This window comes from Coffea arabica, chromosome 9e (genome assembly GCF_036785885.1).
Source record: "Coffea arabica cultivar ET-39 chromosome 9e, Coffea Arabica ET-39 HiFi, whole genome shotgun sequence".
Taxonomy (NCBI): Eukaryota; Viridiplantae; Streptophyta; class Magnoliopsida; order Gentianales; family Rubiaceae; genus Coffea; species Coffea arabica.
The window spans coordinates 33,432,176-33,458,352 of record NC_092327.1 but is presented as its reverse complement, the minus strand read 5'-3'; the positions used below and the strand labels follow the sequence as shown (position 1 = coordinate 33,458,352).

The window sequence follows — 26,177 nt, the reverse complement described above, 5'->3', positions numbered from 1 at the left end:
CTATTGAAACTTAAAATTGTCAGACTTTTCATTTTTTGATATTTTAAAATGTTTGTCATGTTAAGAAAATAAAAAATTTAAAATGTTTATCATGTTTTTGAGATTTCCCTTTTTGTCTTTTCTTCTAATATAGTCTTTTTATTTAATCATATTCATATTATCATTTAAATTTAAATTTTAAATTTGTTAGAATAAAATTTAAAAGAGAAATACAAATATCACAATCAAAATATTCTTAAAAAGTTGTAATATTGAAACATGACAAACAAATTGGGATGGAGTAACTAAATGAAAACAAACGTGAATAATTTTGGGATATTTTAAAAGCATAAAAACGCATGTTTATTTACTACATTTTTCTGATCCTATGAGAAATATTAAATTTTATTCCCTGGAAATTTTAGCTAAAAGTCCAAAATCGGAAGAAAAACAAAATAGAAAAATAAATACAAAAGCCTACGTGATTCTGCCTTCCAAATTCTAGAGTATAACGGATAGACCAACTTGGCGCCAAGTCTCAATTCTCGTCTCACACTTAGGCTAGCCTTTTCATCTCTCTCGTTCGCTACATCAGTGATCATATTTCTTCGCTCATCCAAGTTTTTCCTCAGGTGAATACCATATCTCTATATTTCTCTGTGTAATCTCCAGATTGAGTTCATTTCTTCCTTGAATTCTAAGAGTTCATGGTTTTGCGGTTGATTATCCTTTTTTTTGGGGCCAAATGTCTATGTGTTTCATTTTGGTGATCTTTTGATTGCCGAACAATGGTTTTGCGGATGATTATCTTGGTTAATGGGTTTATTGTGAATGAAAATGCTTGCAACTTTGCAGATGGTGACTTGTTTCAAATTGGGATTTCTGCATTATACATGAAACGAAATTGTATGTTTGAATACCAATAAAAAGGCCATGGAATGAAAACAAATAAAACAATCAAACAGGGAACTAAAGATAAGTTGATTGATCTTTTTATACTGATTGTTGAAAGACTTCTATGAACTGAAGATTTATACATTTTCTTTCTGGGTAAGTCTGAAGATATATCTATTGCTGCTATTACATGATGATTTGGGTGAAAAGCCACTGGTATTTGTTGTATGTTGTCAAAGAGTATCAAGAACTAATTAGTTACTTCTTGTTATGTGTTTGTTGAGTAGTGATGAAGAGGAAGAGAAACTCGAATGCAGTTAGAACCCAAAATGGGGAAAGAGAAGCAGATGGAGAGATTGAGATAACGAGTACTTCCATACTGGATTTACCTGATTTTATCTTCACGAATGTTGTGCTGTAGCTGCCAATTAAGGCGATCATCATGTGCAAGTGTGCTTGTAAACCTTAGCGCCGCATCATATCAGATCCCCAGATGCATTACTCTCGTGCACAGCCTTGTCCTCTGGTTTGGACTTTGGGTAACTCACGAGTTTCCAGAATGCTTTACCTAATTGACCATCTGAGGTTAATCTGAGCTACAATTCAGATTACTATTCTCCTGATGGGGTCAACTTGAAGCTGGATACCAGGTTGAAGATCCCGCTGCGTAATGCTCAAATGGTGCCTCAGAATCCTAGTGATGCCAACTTGAGTCTTAGCAGTAAGGGTGGCTCTAAGAAGCGTTGCATGAATGTGAGAACCATTAAAGCGAGGACGAAAGAGCAGAAGTTTCAGATTGTTAATTCATGCAATGGGTTTCTTTGCTTGTCGGATCCCTCATGTAACAATCCCTTGTGTGTAATCCAGTAACAGGGGAGTATTTAAACCTTCCAAAGATAGATGAAGTTGATAACAGCCCGAAAGATATAGTATCTTGTGGTTTGGCTTCAGTGAGGAGACTAACGAATGTAAAGTTATTAGAATGTTTGGTCAAGGAAATCTGGATTTTTGTAGTTGCCCGATTACTGGTAAAGAAATCTTAGATGAAAGAGTGGCTGAGGTACATACACTTGGCTCAGGATCTTGGAGACACATTGGTCATGCTCCACCTTATAGCTGTGAACTAAAATTTCCTTCTTATCTAAATGGATCTCTTCATTGGATATGTGTAGATGACTGGAAGTTCGACTTCATGTACTCTTTTGACCTTGGCCAAGAGCAATTTAGAAGCATTAAGCCATCTTCTTTAAAGAATGGCATGAAGGGTTGGGATAGTCTGCATAATATGAGCATGGGCGTCTTAAGAAGTAGCTTGTGTTTGTGTGTTGGCTCAGTCCATGATAAAATCCACATATGGATTATGCGGAAAACCCAAAACTTGGAAAAATTCATTTCCATTCAGTTGTCTTTTGATGATAGGTGGCCTGTTGGTGTGCAACAGCCCATAAATTTCTTGGAAAGTAAAGGGTTGTTGATGTTTCGGAACCCTAAAAGTGCATTCCTGTACTAACATCAAAACTGAATTTGAAGTAGTTGCTCATACCCCAAGTTTCATCTCGTTCAAGGATGTAGTGATGGGAGATAATGCTGAGATACTGAATATCAATTCCGGATGATGGTTTACTACATCTTATGGTGTTTAAATAAATTACTCTTTTTTGCTATTCCTGCATTTTGTCTGCTTCATACTGTACTAGTTATTAGGTATTGAAAATTCGTTATGTCTGATGAAACTGAGAATGCTTTGACCTTTGCAAGCGATAGACATATAAGTTCTACCTTATATTGCATATTTTTGGGTAAAAAATTAATTGTCACACACCAAGTCTTTTCTGCCATGTTGAGAACTTAACTTCCTCTGTTACTTGCATGATGAGATCATGAATACCACAGCAAACTCGTATCTTCTGATGAATTGTGCTTACTTTGGTTACTGGCATTCTCCATTGCCATCGATTCACTGCCTTTCATCTCCATATGATCCTAATTGTCGAGCTCAAACCTGCATTGACATGGAGATGAAAGGATCATATGGCAAAAGAGTTGCTGAAATGCTGTCAGCTTTATGGTCTGTGTTTGCTAAATGTACTCCAATTGAATTATTGCTGAGTGGGTTCATTACTTTAAAGAGTTGTACCAAGATATACAGTAGTAAACATGCTGGACTTTTCATCCGTAAAATGAACCTGGATGCTAATATTCAGTGCAGTTATGTGCATTAACCATATCCAGTGGTATCCATCCACTGGCTAAATTTCTTTTCGACATTCTTTACAAATTTTAGTACTTGCAGAATCCAGTAGTGATGCTTCAAAGGTTTGATTTCTTTGATATGATATAGGTGCAATGAGTCCAAGCTGCTGGGAGGAACCAAAGCTCTCTTCTTGGTAGAAGAACTCAGGGATTTGGAGATGGACACAGATTCCTCTTATTACAGCGACCAAGAATGATCTACTGCAGATTAGCACACTTGGGAAAGCACTTGAAATGTTTTGAGAACTTAGTGCCTGCAGTTGGAACTTGGAAGCTGTTTCCCCTTTGTTATTGGCGAATCTACATGCTTTTGCTAAGTTATAATTTCATGATAACTATTTTAAAACAATGCCGAGCACCTCCTTTAGATGTATGACTGATTTGAAGCTTGATGTTTTAGTCATCAGCAACCCATGGAAATGTTTACTCTCTTTCAAGTTACTCTGTCCACCTATTATGTATGGTAGCAACAATTAGACCTCTCTAAGAGAGGCTCTTAAAACACGCATCCGATTCTCGGGCACCTTAAGGGAATCGGACACCTTAAGGAGTCCCTTATCGAGTCTCATTCTAAAAATTTGACATATGTAACAATTCATGTGATTTCTCTAATTCAATCCTGCCCCGAAACGTATTTGGCTATTCTTTTCGCTTGAATATTATGAAATCCAGTCAGTGCATTAATGATCCAACCAATGAGAAATCATATCAAACAAAAATCCATAAACCCTAAATCCATAATCAGAATTATTCTAAATCCTCTTAGCATCCGATGTTTTCCGTCACTCTTTACACCTTTTTTTATTTGAATATTTGTGGTTGATTTGGAATTCCAGAAAATCACTATCAAATATCTGTGATTTACTTGACTTGGAATTCTAAAAAATTACTACTCCTTTTATGAAAAATAAATTTGTTTGAAGATGTTAAATTTTTAGGATGAGACCCAGTAGAAAGCTCCTTAAGGGAGCTGAGGATCCGAAATTAGTGCCATTCTCAAAAGATTAGTCCTACAGAAATTTCATGAAGTATAGAATACATGAAAAGTTTCCTTTTCTCGTAAGTTGGATTTGTTTTTGTTTCAAAACCCCTCTTTGCTTTCCGTAATAGGTGGTTTCTTGCAATTTTCCCATCAACATCAATTTTCCAAGGGACAATCTTTAACATGCATTTACCTTACAAAAAGTGCAAGTATATTGTGAGGTATCATGTGTTGGCATATTATAAGAATTTTTTCCGAAAGAATATGAGAAGTCCAAAAGAAAAATCTAGAATTGGAAAAATTTTAAGAATAAAATCGAATGTGATTAATTTTGATTATAGTTGAAAATTACAAGGTAAAATACAGGTTTATAAACATAATTTTCTGAATACCATATATGATCAACTCTAAATTTTGTTTTCTGAAAATGTATCAAAAAGTTCAAAAATGACAAAAGCAAGTACGTACAAAATCCTAGCGACTCTGCTTTCTATTTTCCCGCCATTGAAGTAAACTGCAGGCCAATTTGGCGCCAAGTCACAATTCCGGATACATTTGGGCTTGCCCCTTCATCTCTCTCTCTCTCTCTCCCATTTTCAAACTTTTCTCTCAGGTACACATTTCTCTATCTGACTATCAGTAATCTCCAGAAAAAATTAATTTATTTACTCCTTGCAATCTAGGAGTTTGTGGAAAGTTTTTTTTGGCTAAATGACTTTGATCAATGTATATGTATGTTTTTCTTTTTTCTTTTGATATTGTGATTGCAGAGCAATAGTCTTGCAGATGATTATCTTTATTAATGGGCTTCTTGTAAATGAAAACTCTTGAAATTTACATCTGCGGACCGATACTAACTTGTTTCGAATTGGGATTTCTGTATTTTTGCATGAAATCAAGAAATATGTTTCGAATACCAATGAAGAAAAAAAGAGGAACTAAACATAATTTGTGGTCTTTTTATATGATTTTTCCGACTTTACTTATGATTGTTCAGATTTTAAAGGCTTCTATAGAATGAAGATTTATACATTTCTCGTATTGAATGATGATGTGGCTAAAGTTTTTGCTCCTCAGATGTCTGTTTCATGTTGTCACACAATATCTTGAACTAATTTGTTGCTGCCTGTTAAGTGTTGATGTTGATCGATTTTTTGCTTTGGACTTTCTTGTAGAGTAATGATGAAGAGGAAGAGAAACTCAAAGGCAGTTGGAAGCCAACATGTGGAAAGAGATGCAGATGAAGAGACTGAGACAAAGAGTACTTCTATACTGGATTTACCCGATTTTATCTTTAAAGATGTTGTGCTGCGACTCCCACTCAAGGCAATCATCATGTGCAAGTGTGTTTGTAAACCTTGGCGCCGTATCATATCAGATCCTCAGTTTGCTAAGATGCATTTTGCCAGTGCACAGCCTTGTCCTCTGGTTAGGACTTTGGGTAACTCAAGAGTTTCAAGAATGCTTTACCTAATTGAACCGTCCGAGATTAATGTGAGCTACAATTCAGATAACTATTCTCCTGATGGGGTTAATTTGAAGCTAGAGACCAAGTTGAAGATCCCGCTGCGCAATGCTGAAATGGTGCCTCAGAATCCTAGTGGTGCCAAATTGAGTCTTTGCAGTAAGGGTGGCTCTAAGAAGCGTTGCATGAATGTGAGAACCATAAAAGTGAGGACGAAAGAGCAGAAGTTCCAAATTGTCAATTCATGCAATGGAATTCTTTGCTTGTCAGATCCCTCATATAACAATCCTCTTGCCATATGTAACCCAGTAACAGGCGAGTATTTAAACCTTCCAGCGATAGATGAAGTTGATAACAGCTTGAATGATATAGTATCTTGTGGATTTGGCTTCAGTGAGAAGACTAACGAATATAAAGTTATTAGATTGTTTGATCAAGGACGTCCGGAGCTTATTAGTTGCCCAATTACAGGTAAAGAAGTTTTTGGTAAAAGAGTGGCTGAGGTACACACAGTTGGCTCAGGATCTTGGAGACGCATTGGTCATGCTCCATCTTATGGTTGTGAACTGAGATTTACTACCTGTCTGAAAGGATCTCTTCATTGGATCCGTAAAGATGACAGGAAATTGGATTTCATATACTCTTTTGATCTCAGCCAAGAGCAATTTAAAGCAATTCAGCCACCTCCATTAGAGCACCGGATGAAGGATTGGGATAATCTGCGTAATCTGAGCCTGGGAGTGTTAAATAATAGCTTGTGTTTGTGTGTCGGCCCAGTCTTTGATGACATCGACATATGGGTTATGCAGAAACATGGTGAACCCAAAAGTTGGACAAAGTTCATTTCAATTAACTTGTCTGTTTATGATAGATGGCCAGTCGGTGTCTACCACCCCATAAATTTCCTAGAAAGTAAAGGGCTGTTGATGTTTCAGTGTCCTAAAAGTGCATTCATGTATTATGAACCTCAATTTGATCAATGGAAGTACTTCAGAATTCAAGACATCAAAATGAAATTTGAAGCAGTTGCTCATACTCCAAGTCTCATCTTGCTCAAGGATGTTGTGACTGGTGACAATGCTGAGATACTGAATGTCAATTCAAGGTGATGTTTTACTGAGTCTTGATTTGTCTTAATTAAACTATTGCTTTTGATATGTTATTCTTTGTCTCTCCTTTAGGGTACTAGTTGATGTTGCATTGGATCTTAGTCTTGTTCAATTAAGCTGAGGATTTATTTTCCTTTGCAAGGGGTAGACTAAACAATTACACCCGATATTATAGACCTCTGGGGAAAAATCTGATCATCACAGATTTAGTTTGTGCAACCAGTTAGGAGCACATGTAAATTCCTATGCTGTTTTGCATGAAAACATCACTACTAAAACTCTGCATCTTCAAATGAACCATACTGACATTTGTTGCTGACGTTCTCTATAGCTCAAAATCCATTATATCCGATATTATCATGCTCAAAATTGCATATCTCTTGTATGAATGAGCAAATGAGATGACTTGCACTTATGCGTGTATATGCTTATAAGGCATTATTTTTCATACATTTTTTACTCATGTTTTAAATTGAAGACTTGTAATTGTGGGTCTATTTTCTTGAGTTTTATGTTGATGCAACACCTGCTCGTGCTTTTCTAGTTGTTGATTGAGCATGATGGTCTCAAATGAAATTAAGTGCTATGCCTGGATAGATAGTTTAATATATACTATTATAACAGTGTTCAAAGAGGTTTTATGACTTCAGAAGCTGCATTTCCTTGTCTATTATTTTGTAGTGTCTTTTTTAGAGTTCGCTGTTTTAGCTGTTAAGGACTAAGGACTTGTACATTTCGTGGGATCCTCGTGTATGGCGCTTGCTTGATGCCATCAATCTACTCCGTGTGATAGAACTTAGTAACTAGGATTATAAGTAATCTTATCGGCCTGTTGATCCTGCCAAGTGGTTCATTTTCCAAATAGTTTTGCTTTCATTAATTTTGATATTGTTGTGCAGTAGAAATGTTTAACTAGATTTTTTAATGTGCAATCAATCATTTAGTATACAATGACGTAAGGAAATAAGACTACTAGTTTTGCAGTCCCAAAATGCTGTCATTCTTATGGTATGTGCTCTGTTTTTTGGTTTACGACTTTCCATAAGTTTTTTTTATCAAGTTGTACAGTATTAGATACTGTTTGTACACACATACTGATTGGCTGCTGTTAGTTTCGGCAATTATTATTTCGTAATACCCATAAGGAATTGTTTTCAGGCAACTAGTTGAGCTCATTTTATATATTCTTTAGAAGTTTTATTACTTCAGAATCTGAAAATGATGCTTCAAAGGTATAACTTCCTTGGTATGATATAGGTGCCATGAATTTAAATTGCTAGGGGAAACCAAAGATCTCTTCTTGGTGGAAGAAATCAGGGATTTGGAAATAGACACTGATGCCTCCAGTTACAGTTACAGCGATGAAGAATGATTTACTGCAGTTGTGAAGCACTTGAATGTTTGGAGAACTTAGTACCATGCAGCTGGAACTTGGGAAGTTGTCTTTTCATTTTGTTGCTATATCAGGAGGCTATGCTTGCTTCTCCTTGGATGTACATGCTTTTGGTATGTGACAGTTTGTGATACTAGTAAAAGTCAATGCCAAGCAAGCACCTTTTGCAGAAGCACTACTAACTACTAAGTTGAAGCTTGATCCTTTAGACTTGAAAATTCCATGAAAATGCATATTTTCTTTCAAGTTACTGATCAATAGCAACCATTTGGTTCTCTTTGGAGGGCTATTAAAACACAAAATTCAGTACAATTTCTAAAGCATTTGATACTAAAAAGATTCCATAAAGTTTAAATGCACTTGCTGCTTACTGTAAGGTATAAAGTACATAAAGAGTTTCCTTTTCAGCTAATTGGATTTGTTGTTTTTTGAAACCTCGAATTTGCACGTAAATGCTTTCCAATTGGATTCAGTATTTGGTAGTTTTTAAGGCCAAATATGTACATGACTTGAGAGGGAGTAAAAAAAAAATGTTTTTCTGTTTCCATACATGGTTGGATTTGGTAGTGTTGGCAGCCTCAATTGCATAAGTTAGGTTTGATTTTGGCACAAGAAAATTGAAATAATGGAAATCCGAAAGAAAGACCAACGTAGTTTTTGCACTTCAGCTTGTATTGTACCTTCTGTTTTCTTCTCATGAAGTTTCTTTTCATAAAGTAAAATAAAACCTTTCTGGCACACTTAGTTTAACCAAACAACAAAACAAATAAAATTGGCTGATTTATTGTGGTAACTTTATTTATTTATTCATATTTTGGACTTGTACAATAGATTTTGTAAAACCAGCAAAATCACAAATGGTGATTAGGTTAGTGTCAAGGATAGAGATAGAAAGGAATTAATGTACCTATAAGGCTATAACTAATTAATATAGAATTATTCCCACAAAATAATTCTCTGTCCAACATCTTCAAGTTTTTTTCTTAAAAATGTTAAATTTAATTTTTTTTGGGATAAACAAGATGCTTACATTCATTCGCTGAAAACTCCACTAATGGCAGCGAAAAAAAAAATTCAAAATTTCGTACAAATATATATAAATCTCTGCAATTCCCAGATTTGTGCATGTCTCCAACAGACAAACTACATACCAGTTCCAAAGCCCTAAATAAAGTTTAGAGTGACCAGATAAATATGAGAAATCCCAGCTTCTGTTTTTTTTTTTAATGCTTTCCTTCGGCTAGTTCGTTTCTTTCTTATATACATTAATTGTATTTGGCTAAGTTTTACATAGGGTTAAAAACAAAAAAGCCCCCTGTGCTAAACCTAATATACAAATAAGCCCCCTATGGTTTCAAAATATACAACGCGACACCTCGTGCTTTGAACTAAGTTGTAACCGTGACGGAAATCGGTAAAATTAACGGGACTGATGTACTGGAAGCTAAAAACAAATTCTTTATACTTAATTTTTAGCAAATATTCCTATTGTACCCCTTAGCCCCCAATAAAACTCCCTCCCAGTGATGCTTGTGTACAGAATCGATTTCTACTTGATTGAGAGAAATTGAACTAGCCTTTGGGAGAAATCAAATTACCACGCAAGAGGTTTGAAAGGTAAAGCCATTCTCCAGATACGAAGTCAACCTGCGAGGAACTACTACTCAATCTTGGCTAAGGTAAAAGGATTTGATTTTGGGTTTTGGCTAACAGATCCTACTCAACACCCCTAATCAGCAAAAATTTCCCATCACAAATGGAAATTTCAGAAATTATTTGCGTCACCTAGTCAACACCCAAATATCAACAAAAATCTCAGCTTTAAATCCAAACTTGCAGTCCCAAATCAGCAAAAATCTCCCATTAGAAATGGACTGGTTGCAGATCAAACCAATGCCAATCATTACCATTCTAGTAGTCAATCACCTTAGGTGAAAGATGTTCTTCTGGGATTTCTGGTATGATACTAGCTAGAGGTGAATCCGTAAGCCAGGTATCTAACCAAAAGTGAATGGATTTCCCATTACCCACTCTCCAACAAACTCCCTCATCCAAAATAGCAGCCGTGCTCCATATACCTCTCCACAGATGGGAAGCATTTGATTTACACAAGAAAGCGTTGCTACCATATTTACTGTAAAGGATTTGCTGCCAAAGACCATCCTCATGTTTCAACAAATTCCACCCAAGTTTGCTGAGGGCTGCTTCATTGAGAAGTGAAAGATTTCTAATACCCAGGCCACCACACTCTTTCGGCAAGCAAACCTGATCCCAAGCTACATAATGAACTTTCCTTTCGCCATCATTTTCCCCCCACAGAAAGCGTCTATTGCAGCAAAGAAGATGAGACCGTTTGGTTGGGCTATACTTCCTCTCTCTCGCTCTCGCTTTCCCTCTCTTTCTCTTCGTAGGGTTTGAAGGAAAGAAATGAGTCCGTTCAATTGCCTTTTGGGTATTATACAAGGGCATTTTGGTCCTTTCATCAGTTCTCGTTAATTTTACCAATTTCCGTCAGTGTTACAACTTAATTCAAAACACGAGGTGTCGCGTTGTATATTTTGAAATCATAGGGGGCTTATTTGTATATTAGGTTTAGCACAGGGGGCTTTTTTGTTTTTAACCCTTTTACATATCGCTTGAGTCTAACATGGTCTCCTTCACCTTTAATGCATCTATTATCGTCTTTTTGTTTTTCCTTTACTTGTTTCTCATTAAAATTTGAGTATTGAAGGATTTAAATTTTATTAAATACCCCTAGTTTATTTGAGGAGGGGTGCAATATATATTTCTTGTAGTTTTAGACTATTAATTATAACTAGTTTAAACCAGAAATAACGATATTTATAAGGTAAAACGGAGGTTTTTAGCTCTTAATCAACTTGGTGGACATAAATTTACCAGAACAAAGCACGTGCATTGCTCGTGAGAATACTAAAGTATATAATTAGTTTTATTATTCTCATTATGTTTCATCAATTGCCAAACATGAGTATTAGCTTATGAAGAGAGTTATTCACTCTTGTGAAGAATTTTGCATTTGGATTATTCCTGCAATCCCTTCTCTTAACTCTTTTTCTTGTTCTACCGATCAAAATACCCTACAATTATGCACATTCCAATAGAATTAATTTCACGAAAAATTTTTGCAACATTTATTTATATCTAGATTTTGGTATGTCACGAATCTAGAAGCAAAACACCTAAACTCATTCTTATTAGCTAATGCATGAGAAGGCGATATTAACTTGTTCATATTAAATGCAAGTGTGTCAATGAGAAAATACAATTTGAGCTAATTATTTTAGAAGCAAAATCTGGAATAGCAACAACATGTTTGGAGATAACTATAATTTCAATAATATGTTCTAGACATAGTAGTTTGGAACAAGGTGGAAGACAAAAGTGTAACAATGGAGTTTTGGATTAAAAAAAAAAGTAAAAAGAACATACAATTTTCTTAAAATGATAAAATTCCCCTAACCCCGACTACCAAATAAACCTTCAACTTTGGTTCGATAAATGTTTGGATCACCATAGAAAAAGTCAAATGTTTCACCTCCCTGATCACCATTTTGACGCAAGCAACTTGATTAGGGTTTAGAAAATTCCTATAATTATCCTGTATCTAATCTGATGGAATGAAAAAGCATCATTGCACACGCGTCGATTGAGCTTGATTAGATGACTTATTTGCGTAAACTCTCGCGTTTGGTGACTATTGAATCGAGGAGTTTTTTGCAACTATGAATCGAGTGAACTGGGAGTAGTTCGTTCTGAGGAACTGTGTTAAGAGTTAACGGTTGGATATTTCAGGGTCCAGGGGCAACTTTCGTGCAACCACAGTTTGATCTACTCATGAGAACCATTCCATGTGTTCAATTTGAGCTATTTTCATCTTCGTACAATAACAGCAATAGGTTTGGATGCTTAGATTCAAATAGCATGCCATTAGTATGTTACAAAAAGATGCTAGCTAATGCTTATTATTGAACTCAGCAAAGTAAAAATTTCGTTTGAATCTCAACAAACAAAACTCCATTCAGTAGACATCTACCAATCTCATCAATACTTCAGGAGTAAAAAGTTAGAAAAAGAAATATTTGACTGATTTAGAAATGCTAACAATTAATTTACCATCTAAACCAGTAGAATTACCGTCTAAACTAACAAATTTACCATCTAAAGTCAACAATTAATTTATCAACAGATTTACAATCTAAAGTCAACAATTAATTTATCAAAAAGAAACTGGATGAATAAAAAATAGCAAAGACAATTCTCTCAAGAAACTAAAAAATCGTATTAAGTTTCCAAAAAAAAAAAGTAACAGATGAGAAAGTGACTGAAAATCAATAATTGAGAATTTGTTACCTATAGACTTCCAGAGGTTGTTGCGACTTGCGACAAGAGGAGGATGATGATAGGACACCGGAGGAAGACCATGGGAGCTATTCTTGGGCTGCCGACTTGTCGCGACTGAGGAGTGAGGAGTGGGTGAGGGCTAACAAACTTACTGCTGCAGCTGGCGGATAGAATAGAGGGATTCAAGGTTGGTGACTGGTGAATGGTGGTGGCGGTGGTAAGCTAGGGTTTTAGAAGTTCGATTGAGGGCCGAGAGATTGAGGATTTGGGAGAATTAGGGAGAGATGAGGGATATGAATTCTATTAAGGGTAAAAACGTAGAGGGATGTTTCTGTAACTTCATAATTAGTTGAGTGGCTTGACGAGCAATCGAGCCAGAGATAAGCTTACTCGAAATTGACTCACTTTCAAGCCACTTGAGTTCATAACACTGATGCCCTTGTGGGGTTGCCATCCCACATCGGTTCTAGGGGGGGGTTGGGTTTGTCTTTATAAGTCCTCAGGAGGACCTCAAAAGTTGCCGGCTTTTGAGGTTTCTTCTGGGATTAGGTTTATAAAAGCCGAATTCTAAACTTCTGTTTAGAAAAGGTCAAGAGGCAATTTCCTGCAGGGGTAGCATACTGAGTGTCGTGAGGGGTTTTTACTTCTTAGCAGCAGCGGCCTTACTGGCTTGCCCTTGTGGGGTTGCCATCCCACATCGGTTCTGGGGGGGGGTTGGGTTTGTCTTTATAAGTCCTCAGGAGGACCTCAAAAGTTGCCGGCTTTTGAGGTTTCTTCTGGGATTAGGTTTATAAAAGCCGAATTCTAAACTTCTGTTTAGAAAAGGTCAAGAGAGAGTTCATAACACTGAATTCAAGGCGATCTCTGGCTCGTGCTACTCGTGTGCAACTCATGAGCAGCTCGACTCATGTGCAGCCCTATTTAGATCTGATTAAATAATTATTAGAAATCCCAAATTTGATAAAATACAAATGATAAAACCCCACATTTGAATAAGAAAAATAAAAAACAAAGAAAACTCTACCGTGGAATATGCAAGGAGATTGAAAACTCTTATTACAAAATTTTATTTTAGGAGAGATGAAACTCTAAATAAAATTTTTAGGGGAGAAAAACTTATTATATTAACAAAAAAGTAAAGAACCTAGTGAGATGCATGAGATGTCTATATTATTAGTTCTAACTACCTTTATCCTCGTGCGATGCATGAGATGTCCACAGAACAAAAAGTTATAGTTAGACCTATTTATGACACAAAAAAAAAGGAATACTAACACACCCATCTTGAGCAATAGTGATCGAGATAGCAGAGATGATTTCTTGGACCTTGGGAGACAGATGACAGAAAAGGAGAAATTTGTTGAATTTCTTTATAATTCATATACAACATGGTAAATCGCTTTGTCCACAACAAAAAATAAATTTAACATAAACATCCATTTTAGTCATTTTGGATTAAGGTCGAAGATGAAACTGTAAAATGGAGTTTTGGAAAAAAAAAGTTAAAAGTACATATAATTTTCTTAAAATGATAAAATTTCCCTAACCTGGACTGCTTTCATTTGCACAATCTATTTTTCTCTAAGATTGTTCCTAGACGCTATTTCATTCCAATTATCAATCAACACATCTCATCGTGTTAGGCATTCTCTTGTAAAATAGGGTTCGCCTTCATAGTTATCCACCCCTTTAAGAAAAACCAAATAAATTTTTAGGATTGGTTCGATAAACATTAAAGGAGAAAAGTAAATGTTTCGCCTCCTCGATCACCATTTTGAAGTAAGCAACTTGATTAGAGTGACGAAAAATTCCTATTATTATCTTGTATCTGATCTGATGGAATGAAAAAGCATCAATGTGTGTCAATTGAGCTTGATTAAACGACCTATTTAATTAAACTCTTGCATTCGGTGACTATATAAGTAGAATCAAGCACTATAAATTATTTCTGCCACTAATAATATTAGAATTTTACAAAAGAATGCACAAGTAATGCACGTGTTTTAGGTCAAACCAATCTATATCTTTGCAAGAGTTTACGTAAATAAGTCAATTAGTCAAGCTCAATCGACAAACACTGCTGCTATTTCATTCCATCAAATTAGATACTAGAAAATAATAGGAATTTTCCCAACAACTATAAAAATTTGTTTACGTTAAATGTTTTGCACATGTTTTGGATTTGCTATTTATTTTCCCCAAATGCCAACAACTATAATTTTTTTTTAAAAAAAGCTATACATTTTAATATCAATGACCATTCAGCTCAAGTTGCTTCCCCTTTTCAAGTTGCTATGAGTGATCCAGGGATCTTCGATGGCAACTACCCCTGGAACTGAATTGCATGTAATACTAAATAGGCTTTAATATAATATACTATAATATAATGTACAGCAAATTATTATACTATAAATAATTAATTTTAGGGTAAATAAATATATACTTAATCGCGGCTTCCTAGTAGCCGTCTTCATATTTAGAAATATTATTATTGTCTATATATTTTTAGGGGGAGATTGGGAGAGAAAGAGAGGACATATATGTATGTATATGAGTGTTTGTTTAATATATTTTCTTTTTATCTATGTGTTTATTTCTATTGTGCTTGTTGTATGTAGGTTTATTTTATTTTATTTTTGGGTACATTGGAGGGCCTAAAGGTCCATTACAAAGAAATAAAATGGGAATCGATACCCTGATTACATCATAATTCAAAAACTTTTTCCATGTTACCTGATCAGGAAATTAATAGAGGTAAGCAACTTGTTTCGCCTTCCCAATCACCATTTTGAGATGAGCAACTTGATTAGAGTCTCAAAAAATTCTTATTATTATCTTGTATCTGATCTGATGGAATGAAAAAGCATCGATGTGTGTTGATTGAGCTTGATTCAACGACCTATTTAATTAAACTCTTGCATTTGGTGACTATACAAGTACAATCAAGCACTATAAATTATTTATTCCACTAATAATATTAGCATTATACAAAATAATGCACAAGTAATTCATGTGTTTTAGGTCAAACTAATCTATATCTTTGCAAGGGTTTACGCAAATAGGTCATTTAATCAAGCTTAATTGACAAACACTGCTGCTTTTTCATTCCATCAGATCAGATACTAGCAAATAATAGGAATTTTCCTAAATGCTAACAACTATAAAAATTTGTTTGCGTTAAATGTTTAAGTAAATTTTATATATATTGATAATGTATACGCTATCACGGTTGAATGCAAATACATATGCAAAATTTGGGTTTCAAATTTAAATTCGAATTATGTGTCATGCATTCAACGGTAAAAGTGTATAAACTATTAGTGTATAGAACATTAATTCTAAATGTTTTGCGCATGTTCTAGATTTGCTATTTATTTTCCCCAGATGCCAACAACTATAAATTTTTTTTTAAAAAAGCTTAATATTAATGACAATTAAGCTCCATGAAACTTTTCTTGCTAGAGCATGTAATTCCTAATATACTAGGAAATGGACGAGCACTTGAATTACTTCTAATTAGTAAAATTTTCTATTCTGAAACTGACGGGATTTTTATATCAATACAAGTTTATTTTCGAATTTTACCCGTTGGACTGCAAGTATACGGGTCACTTAGTAGTTTTGGGCAAATATTAGGTCGATCCCACAAGGAGCAATGTCTACAAGTACTAGGTCCTTATTTTTTCTATTATTTAGACTTATAATGAATCTGAGGAAAAAGATTATAATGCTATTATCTACAAATCTGATTTAATAAATGCTAAATGCAAATGGAGAACTTTCACTAAAAATTGAATCTAGGGATGTAGATTCCACTTATGGCATAAACGACTCAAATAAATAGATTTACCTCTTGTTATTATCCTTGTTTAATCAGGGATTGATTTCCAATATTAACAAATTTCATTCTCATGATAAAATGGCCTAGAACAGTTCAGTTTTCCCTATTTTCATGGTGAAATACTAGTTCTACTTTGTTTTCCTTCATGAAATGCTAGATAATCCACTTAAGAGTACCTCTATTTTTATGAACATGCAACTCAAGCTCTACTAATGGTTTTTCATTGTTACTACCAATTCTCATTGACTAATAACAACTATAAACATGCTATTGCTGATCAAACAACAACAAGTAATTACTACTGCACAAATAGACAAGTTAATACAAGATACAACAAATATAAATCACATTCCATTCATATCATTCAGCCATAAGTTTCATCTACTCTCTAGATAAAGAAATTTAACTACTCATGAATGATATAACAATCGAACTCACAAGTTTATTAATGTAAAACATCATTAAGTACAAGTACAAGAAAGATAAAGAAAAGTTTAGCCAATTAATGGTGAAACCCTCCAAATTCTGCTATGTCTTGTGCAAGATGATTACAAGTGAAATCTCCAAGTGCTTCCTCTAGAACTTCTAGCTTAGAGAGAAAATTGTTACAAGAGGAAAAACTCCCTCCGTATGGTGATCTTTGGCTTCTCCTTGCTTCTCTGCATAAAAGGTGGTGGAAAGCACCTTTTTTCTCCTTTATGATTCCAGCAACTAAGATTTTTTTAAAGAAAGTCAAAAGACATGTTGTTTTGACTTGTCAATAACTCATTTTGTCTTCCCTTTTGTTGCAGAAGCATGTGCCACCGAATTCTCTCACCCAAAATAGCTGAAAAGTTGTGTGAAAAGTGAGAAAAAATGGCTGTGCCACTTGCAGAAGAGAGAGGCAGATCCGAACCTCGGATCCGAGGGGTGAAGAAGGATCCGAGCTCGGATCATTGCTGATCCGAGGTCTTTTCCATATAGATCCGAGCTCGGATCGTCTAACCTCGGATCCATTGCTCTAGAAGTACAGACGAGGGCTCGGATCTTGTTTTGTTCACACAGATCCAAGCTCGGATCTGTGCTAGACAATTTCCAGTTTTTCACTTCTTTCCTTTTTCTTTATTTTTGCTCCTAGTATCCTTGTACTTTTATCCTCCAGATGATCCTTACATTTTCTTCATCTCGTGCATGAATTTCATATATCAATATCCTTCACAATTTCACAAAATTAACGCGTTAATCCACTCATTTATCAAGTTTTGAACACTTAAACAATATTTAAGCAATTATAACCAAAAAGAGTTCAAATATGACTTTAATCTTCTTAAAACATACCAAAAATTTATGCCAAACTTGTACAAAATGTATGTTAAATATTCACTTATCAGAAACTATACACGAAAATTATAGCTACTGGTTGAGAAGGAAAAGTTAATTAGCACATAGAGGAGATCTATCCCTTATTTTTTCTTATGTTAAAGGCATAGGCATAGCTATGTAAAGACAGGTGAGTCAGTCCTAACCAATTGTTCTTTAATATATTAGAGCTGTAAACTAAAAGTTAATTCTATCTAATTACTAATTAAAAAATGAATTAACGAAGGAGAAACGCTCCATAAATATTTGACATAAAACATGTGCATTATTTGTGCATTGTGTAGGATTCTAGTAATATTAGTGGAAGAAATAATATATAGTGCTTGATTCAACTTTTTCATTATGAAATGATTTTGATCTACTGATTGAATGATCCATCGCATATTGATCATGACCTATTAAATACCCCTACCAGTCAAGTGATTTGCTAAAACGTTTTGATCTATTAATAGAATGCTCAGGTGCCTCAATGGTCGTATTGATTAATTGTTTTGATGGAAAAATTGCTTGCAATGTGATTTGTTTTACATGCTTTAATTAATTTAGATATTCCATTGTGATGGATCTCTGTGGCGAGTTATTGCAAAGGGAATGCCTCTTTTTACGTTTCAAGATATATAGCAGGAAGATTGGAGTAACTAGACAACCTGCAAGGTAATCGAATTAATCTCTTCTTACCTTAGGAATTTTTTAATTGATTGCAACCACAAAATTCTGATACCGTATTTGAAGTTCAAGTTTGTCCATCATTGCACTGAGTTTCCAATATTATCCTGAGGTATGCTGCATCGTCGTTTACCGCACTAACTCCCAATTTGCACCAGCACCTCCTCAGCAACATGACAATTATTATTCTCCAGTCGAGATGCTCCTCATCTGAAAAAACTGCCTCATTAGCAATCACTGCAATCGCTCAGGTTATCAAATATTATTCCAAGACTGCTGTTGGGATACAAATTTGGTACATAGAACAAAGACCCTTGAAGTTGTCCAAGTTTGGATCTTTCAAAACAATATTTAGAGCCAAAGCCAAATCAAGGCACAATTCAAACAAAGCTTGACAAATAAGTCTTTACCTCGTTCCAAGTTCTACTCATCACCAGCTCCCTGGAAATAGATCATGTCAAAATAAAAAATAGCAATGACAATTCTCTCAAGAAACTAAAAAATCTTATTTAGTTTCGCAAACAAAAAAAAATAACAAATGAAAAAGTGACTGAGAATCAATAATTGAGAATTTGTTATCTATAGACTTCCAGAGGGTTGTTGTTACTTGCAACTAGAGGAGGATGATGACCGGACATCGGAGGAAGACCATTGGAGCTATTCTTGGACTGCCGACTTGTCGTGACTGAGGAGTGAGGACTGAGTGAGGGCTGACAAACATACTGGTACAGCTGGCAGATAGACGTGGAGGGATTGAAGGCTGATGATTGGTGAATGGTGATGGTGGTGGTAGTGGTGAGCTAGGGTTTCAGAGGTTCAACTGAGGGCTGAGTGATTGGTGATTTGGGAAGAGAATTAGGGAAATGAGGGATATGAATTCTATTAAGGTTAAAAATGTAGAGGGATATTTCTATAACTTCACTATTAGTCGAGTAGTATGACGAGCTATCGAGATAGAGATAGACTTACTCGAGATCGACTCGCTTACGAAAACAAGCCGCTTGAGTTCGCAACACTGAACTTAAGGCGACCTCTGACATGTGCAACCCTATAATTGGATCTAACTGGATAAATATCACAAATTCCAAATTTGGTAAAATATAAAGGAGAAAACCCCACACTGAACAAGAAAAATAAAAAATAAAGAAAACTCTACCAAGGAATATCCAAGGTGATTGAAAACTCTTACCAAAAAATTTTATTTTAGGAGAGATGAAACTCTAAATAAAATTTCCTAAAATAAAATTTTTAGGGGAGAAAAACTTATTATATTAACAAAAAAGTAAAGAACCAGAGAGAAAATCCAATATTTAGACCTAGTAATCGCCATAATGGCTATAGATTTCCTGGGTAAAATATTATTAGAAATCTGTGGAGCCTTCAAGTCCAATCCCTTTTGAGATTCAAGTGTCTTTGAATTTAGTTGTACCTTTTCTTAGTTTCAAGTCCTCATTTTATCAAAACCCATTCAAAATCAATAGTTCTAGAGCCAACCTACAATTGGTAATGTGGAGCACTTTTGCAGGTTGATAGGTCGCAATTTTGTTAGTTATTTTATAATTAATTTCCCCTATTACCTTACCAAATGTGGATTAATTGTCAGATTCTACTCATTTTTGGCATTTGTGCTTATCGTAGGGAGTTGAAGCAAAGTGTGGTAAATAGGTGCAAATTTCGCACTACAAATGCTGTTTGGCGTGGTCACGTGAACTCATGTCTTAACATGTCCAGAAGGTACGGGAAAGACATGTGATACCAACCACCAATTGGAAATGCAACATGGGAGCCGCAATTATTCCATTAGTTGGTTATTTGATTTGAATTAATAGGAGAAGTTGTAGCATAGAAAGGAAACTTACTTGCAACATGGGAGCTGCAATTATTCCATTAGTTGGTTATTTGATTTGAATTAACAGGAGAAGTTGTAGCATAGAAAAGAAACTTATTAATAAGTAAGTTTCCTTATTTTTGTGTGGCGGCTCAATAGGAAAGAAAAGTCAAAGTTTGATTAGGACTCTAATTCTAGTGCTTTTGGAGTAGGGCCGGCCGCAAGGTAGAAAAAGGAAACAGACGGTTTCAAATCTTCTGTCCCCAAATTAGTTTCTATCTCCTCTGTCTCTTCTTTGTACAGCTGCCATGTGTCTCTTAACTTTTTAATAATCCAAACTCAAGCAAACCGATAATAATTGATTGACAAGTTTACTCAAAACCAATTAAAACAGATAACTCAAATTAAAGTACTTGTTAGGATTTAAGAAAAAAATGATTTGGGATAAAAAATAAGGAAGAGTTTTAGTTGATTTCTACGTTTATGACCAACAAGACTCTTTTTTGTTAAAATAAAAATAAAAAAAAGTTTTGAGTTATCTGTTTTAATTGGTTTTGAGTAAACTTGTCAATCAATTATCATCGATTTGTTTGAGTTTGGGTTATCAAAAAGTTAGAGACACGTGGCAGCTGTACAAAGAAGGGACAGAGGGGATAGAGACTAATTTGGGGACAGAAGATTCGAAACCGAAACAAACTTAGCTTATGGGTTGTTGTTCTTTACCTTATCATTATCCCCGTGAGACTCTGGCAAAGGCTAGAGAGAAGACATTAGCCATTCTTTTTGACTTTGTACTTTTCCTCTCATTCTTAATTATTCGGATTTCTTCATTATATAGTAAAGAATGTCTTCGACAATTACTTCTGAATTTTCGTGTGGGATTTTCTCCATAAAGATGAACTAAATCTCTTTTTCTAGTCAAGGAACTACGGATGCTTTGATTCATCTAAAAATTGTGAGATCGAATTAATTTTATCTATTCCTCTTATTTATTGGGTATTTGCATATTCTCTTATTACAGTGCTTATGGTTGTTTAATTAATTGATTATCTTAGATCCGAATAATGAATTGATTTAGTAACCTATTGTCAATTGGAGCATTAAATCCGTAATTGTCTAATTGCTCTGAAATAGTGACAACTGGCATGATTGGATTTATGTTAGGGGAATACGCAGGCTAATTTAAAATAACCCTGGTAGTGCGTTATTTGATTAGAATATGGCTCCTCTAATACGTAAAGCAATTGGGGAATTAAATCTTACAGGTATACCTAGGATTATTTCTCAATTAGAGCAGTGATTAACGGGCGTACTTTAATCACCGACACAGTAAGGAGGGGTTGACTGTCTTTGCTTATTTGGCAGTTATAACCTATTTATTAGTAAATGGTTGGAATTACCTTTGCATCGACGATCAATTAGGTGAATCATTGTTGAAGTTATTTCTTGGCTAGATCTTTAGTTATTATTAATTTGATTTTAGTAAATTGCCATTTAATTTTTAGCTAGCTATTTGTTTCCATTTGAACTGTTTTAATTGTCACCGGTTATATAAAATCACCCCTCTTGTTACTTTGAATTTCAAAAGGGACAAATATCCCCAGTCCCTGAGAAGACGACCTTACTTGCCCTTTATACAAATCAATAATTCCTTGTGAATAAGCAATCACATTCTGGTATATTGGATTAAACAAACTCTTCGAAAACAGGGTGAATCAAGTAACCTATTGCACATCCAGAGTACCTACTCCAGTACTTAGAATTGGATTACAACATCTTTAATTGACAATTAGATTTATTTTTATTATTGCACAGACATCGACAACCTGTCACAGGTTATTATTATCAGTATTGAAGAATTAATGAACATGCTATTGATGATATTGATGTTGAATTTGTGGCCAATGACGTTGTAGGTATGTTTCTTATGTAGGGGATTGTAACGGGTTGATTTGTTGGGCAAATATATTTCTTTTTATGGAACTCATTTACCACAAATCTTTTGATGGAAAACTTCCTTAAGGTTTTTATTGAAGACGACAATGAGAGAAACTCCAGTTCGAACTTGATTACATGATTGTTGATTGTTGAGGATGATAATAGTAGGTTTCTTTGGAGACTTCGAGATCGAACTTCCGGCTGAAAAATTATATGCCAAAATTGCACCCGTGATAGGATCTGATGCTTTTCTTGGTCTCTGTCGCAAGCTGGGAACTTTGGATCCACCTCACTCTCTAGCTTGAGGGGCTGTATTGTGGCATGTTAAGATATTTATCTTGATTGTAATATTTGTAATAGCATTTAGTGATTTGATGTAGCTCAAATCATGCAATCTGATCTGATGTAGCTACGACCATTCACTGTTGGATCTCATTTCCAATCTAGGACATCGTGTATAAACTTGTAATACAAGTAACAAAAATATATCATTCTTCCAATCTTTTCCACTATGAAATGAACAAATAGTGCACTTCTATTAATTTAGGGAGCCAATTGTAGTTTTGATCCCAAATATTTGGGATATAAGCCGTTTCTTTAAAGTCTGAATAAAGCAAATGTAATACCAAATATTTTGATTTCTAAGCATATTTCGTTCAATTGACTAATTTTTGAAAAGATTTTTAAAAAATTGAAAATTGTTTTGGCATAATATGTAACAAAAGATGACTATCACCTGCATGGGGATCACGCGAGTAATTAATCTTCTACTTAGAATTTTTTATTGTCATTCCAATTTTTTTGTTTTGGACTAAAGACAAATTGCTCACATGATTGGCATGCGAATATTTAGTCCTCTTTTATTACAGAACATGGCTACAATTTTTTTCATTTTTTAAAAATTTTTAGAAAATTAGTTGTTAACATGAGGAGACACATGATGGGATTTTGGCAACAATTGAAACAGTCAATAGGAATAAATGTGTTTAGAAATTAAAACATTTAGAACTACATTTACTTTCATCCAAACTTTAGGTACTAAATTTGCTCATTACCCAAACATTTGAGACCAAAAATACAATTATCTCCAATAAGGACAATGTATGTTCCCAAATTGAATATTATGTTAATGATTATTGATGATATTTGCGAAATGTTAATGTTGAGCTCTTATTTAAGGAAGTGGGTTCATTGCATTGAATTCCCCTAATCAAATAAAATTAGATTTGGAATGAACTTAAGTTTATTTTAATACTTTGATGAAGTTTATATAATAAAATTTTGTATTAATATGAAGCAATAAGTTATTTGATTGAGTATCACCAAAAGTTATACATACAAGGAAATCATTGTTGGAGTTTTATTTTAGGAAGAGGATTTATTATGGTGATGTTAATTTAGAAAACAAAAGGAAACTAAAAGAGAAAAAAGGATGTAGAAATAGTATCATATTAGGAAATGATTTACAGTAATTTTGTTAATTTCTAAAAAGGAAAACAAAACTGCACCGTAAAAAGTACTTAAGTATGTGTTTGTTAGGGATTAATAATTTTATAGTTGGTTGGAACTATGCTGGTGTTATTATCTCCCATTATAATGCAAGAACTAATGTGCAGATCAATATGCACCAGTGATAAGGTTGCACTACCATATATATATATATATATATATATAACATGCATCTTTTTGTTTTATTGATGGTAATAGGGTAATAAAGTAATTTATAAGGTTGCACTAAAAGGAAAGTTCAAAAAATATTTGATTTATGATTTCAAGTTAATCCTCAAGGAATTTCAGCCAACTGTAAAATTTCCCTAATGTTTCTGGAGTTATTAAGAAACTTGACTAGTGTCAATTTCTTATAGGAAATTAGAAAACCGATGAATTTAATTTTTTAAATTAAGTTTCCGAATATGAAAGACTCCTCTCCATTAATTGGATAGGATTTTCTCTCCGTCACACCTAAACAAACATAATCATAATATTACTTTTGAAAATCAAAACCATCCATATTATATTTCTCTAGTTTTTTTTTTAAATGGGAGGTTTTGAACTCTAAGTCTCTTACTTAGCATTCATCCTACTTTATCATCCAACTTAACCCACACCCCAGATTAAATTCTACTTTTAGATCAAGCTTTCCAAATTGAATGGCAAAATATTCATAAATGAGTTTGATTTTTTTAGTATGTTGATCTACATATGAAAATAAAATTATTGACATAAACAGATTATTGTAAAAAAAATTAAATTATATAAATATAATAAAAATAGATAGATAAATGGAGAGAAAAGTAATGGAGAGGATCTCAATCCCACATTTATTAGTTCTAACTAGCTCTATCCTCGTGCGATGCATGAGATGTCCACTGAACGAAAAGTTATAGTTAAAGCTATTTACGACCAAAAAAAAAAAAGAAGAATACTAACATACCCATCTTGAACAATAGTGATTGAGAGAGTAGAGATGATTTCGTGGACCTAAGGAGACAGATGACAGAAAACGAGAAATTTGTTGAATTTCTTTATAATTCATATACAACTAGGTAAATCGCTTTGTCCAAAACAAAAAAATAAATTGAACGTAAACATCCATTTTAGTCATTTTGGAAAAAAAAAAGTTAGAAGTACATATAATTTTCTTAAAATGATAAAATTCCCCTAACCTGGACTGCCTATAGTTGCACAATCTATTTTTCTCTAAGATTGTTCCTAGACGCTATTTCATTCAAAGTATTAGTCAACACATCTCATCGTGTGAGGCGTTCTCTTCTAAAATAGGGTTCATCTTCATAGTTATCCACCCCTTCAAGAAAAATCAAATAAATTTCAGGTTTGGTTTGATAAACATTAAAGGAGAAAAGTAAAATGTTTCGCCTCCCCAATCACCATTTTGAGGTAAGCAACTTGATTAGAGTCTCGAAAAATTCTTATTATTATCTTGTATTTGATCTGATGGAATGAAAAAGCATTAATGTGTGTCGATTGAACTTGATTAAACCACCTATTTAATTAAACTCTTGCATTTGGTGACTATATAAGTAGAATCAAGCACTATAAATTATTTCTGCCACTAATAATATTAGAATTCTACAAAATAATGCACGTGTAATGCACGTGTTTTAGGCCAAACTAATCTATATCTTTGTAAGGGTTTACGCAAATAAGTCATTTAATCAAGCTCAATCGATGAACACTACTGCTTTTTCATTCCATCAGATTAGATACTAGAAAATAATAGGAAATTTCCCTAATTGCCAACAACTCTAAAAATTTGTTTACATTAAATGTTTTGCAGATGTTTTCGATTTGTTATTACTTTCCCCAAATGCCAACAATTATTAAAATAAAAAAAGCTTACATTTTAATAGAAATGACAATTAAGCTCACCCTGCTTCCCCGTTTTAGGTTGTTATGAGTGATCCAGGGATCTTTAATGGCAACTACCCCTGGAACTAAATTGCATGTAATACTAAATAGGCTTTAATAAAATATAATATATAGCAAATTATTATACTATATATACACAATTAATTATAGGGTAAATAAATAAGTACTTAATAGCGGCTCGCTAGTAGCCATCTTGAGATATGTAAAAATATTATTATTGTCCATATATTTTTAGAGAGAGATGAGGAGAGAAAAAGAGAACATATATGTATATATGTGCGTGTTTGTTTAATATATCTGCTTTTGTCCATGTGTTTATTTCTATTATGCTTGTTAATGCCTCTTCCTTCGAACTATCAATTAAAAAAAATACGTGCCACAGATGGGCCCCAAGTTCTCTCATCAAACAGGAGCCTGGAATTCCCCAAAAAAAAAAGGAAAAATAAAAAATATAACAAGATCCAGGTGCACAATTTCCTTTTGCAATACCTTATTCTTTTGATTTTATTGCTAGATCTGAATAAATATCTTGTCATCTGCCTAGGCCCATAGTTTGATTTTTTTTTTTCTGAAATTCATGAACTCTCTAGTTTTTCAAGTTCCAAGGATATACCTCACTTTCTTCAGATGTAAATTCTAGTTTGATTAATTTAAAATGTATGTCCCAATTTCTCTTCGGCTGCAATTATGTTTTTTCCAAATCATGAGTAAGTGTTTT

The 26,177-nt window shown here is 34.1% G+C and overlaps 1 protein-coding gene across 1 annotated transcript; it reads left to right on the top strand.

The window, feature by feature from the left end:
* Window positions 1-4,652: 4,652 nt before the first annotated feature.
* LOC113709756 (F-box protein At3g07870) lies at window positions 4,653-8,250 on the top strand. The gene is made up of 3 exons (XM_072065508.1): window positions 4,653-4,721; window positions 5,284-6,678; window positions 7,940-8,250. The coding sequence occupies exons 2-3, from the start codon at window positions 5,288-5,290 to the stop codon at window positions 8,052-8,054; spliced, it is 1,506 nt and encodes a 501-aa protein (XP_071921609.1). The 5' UTR covers window positions 4,653-4,721; window positions 5,284-5,287; the 3' UTR covers window positions 8,055-8,250.
* The last annotated feature ends 17,927 nt before the right edge of the window (window positions 8,251-26,177 follow it).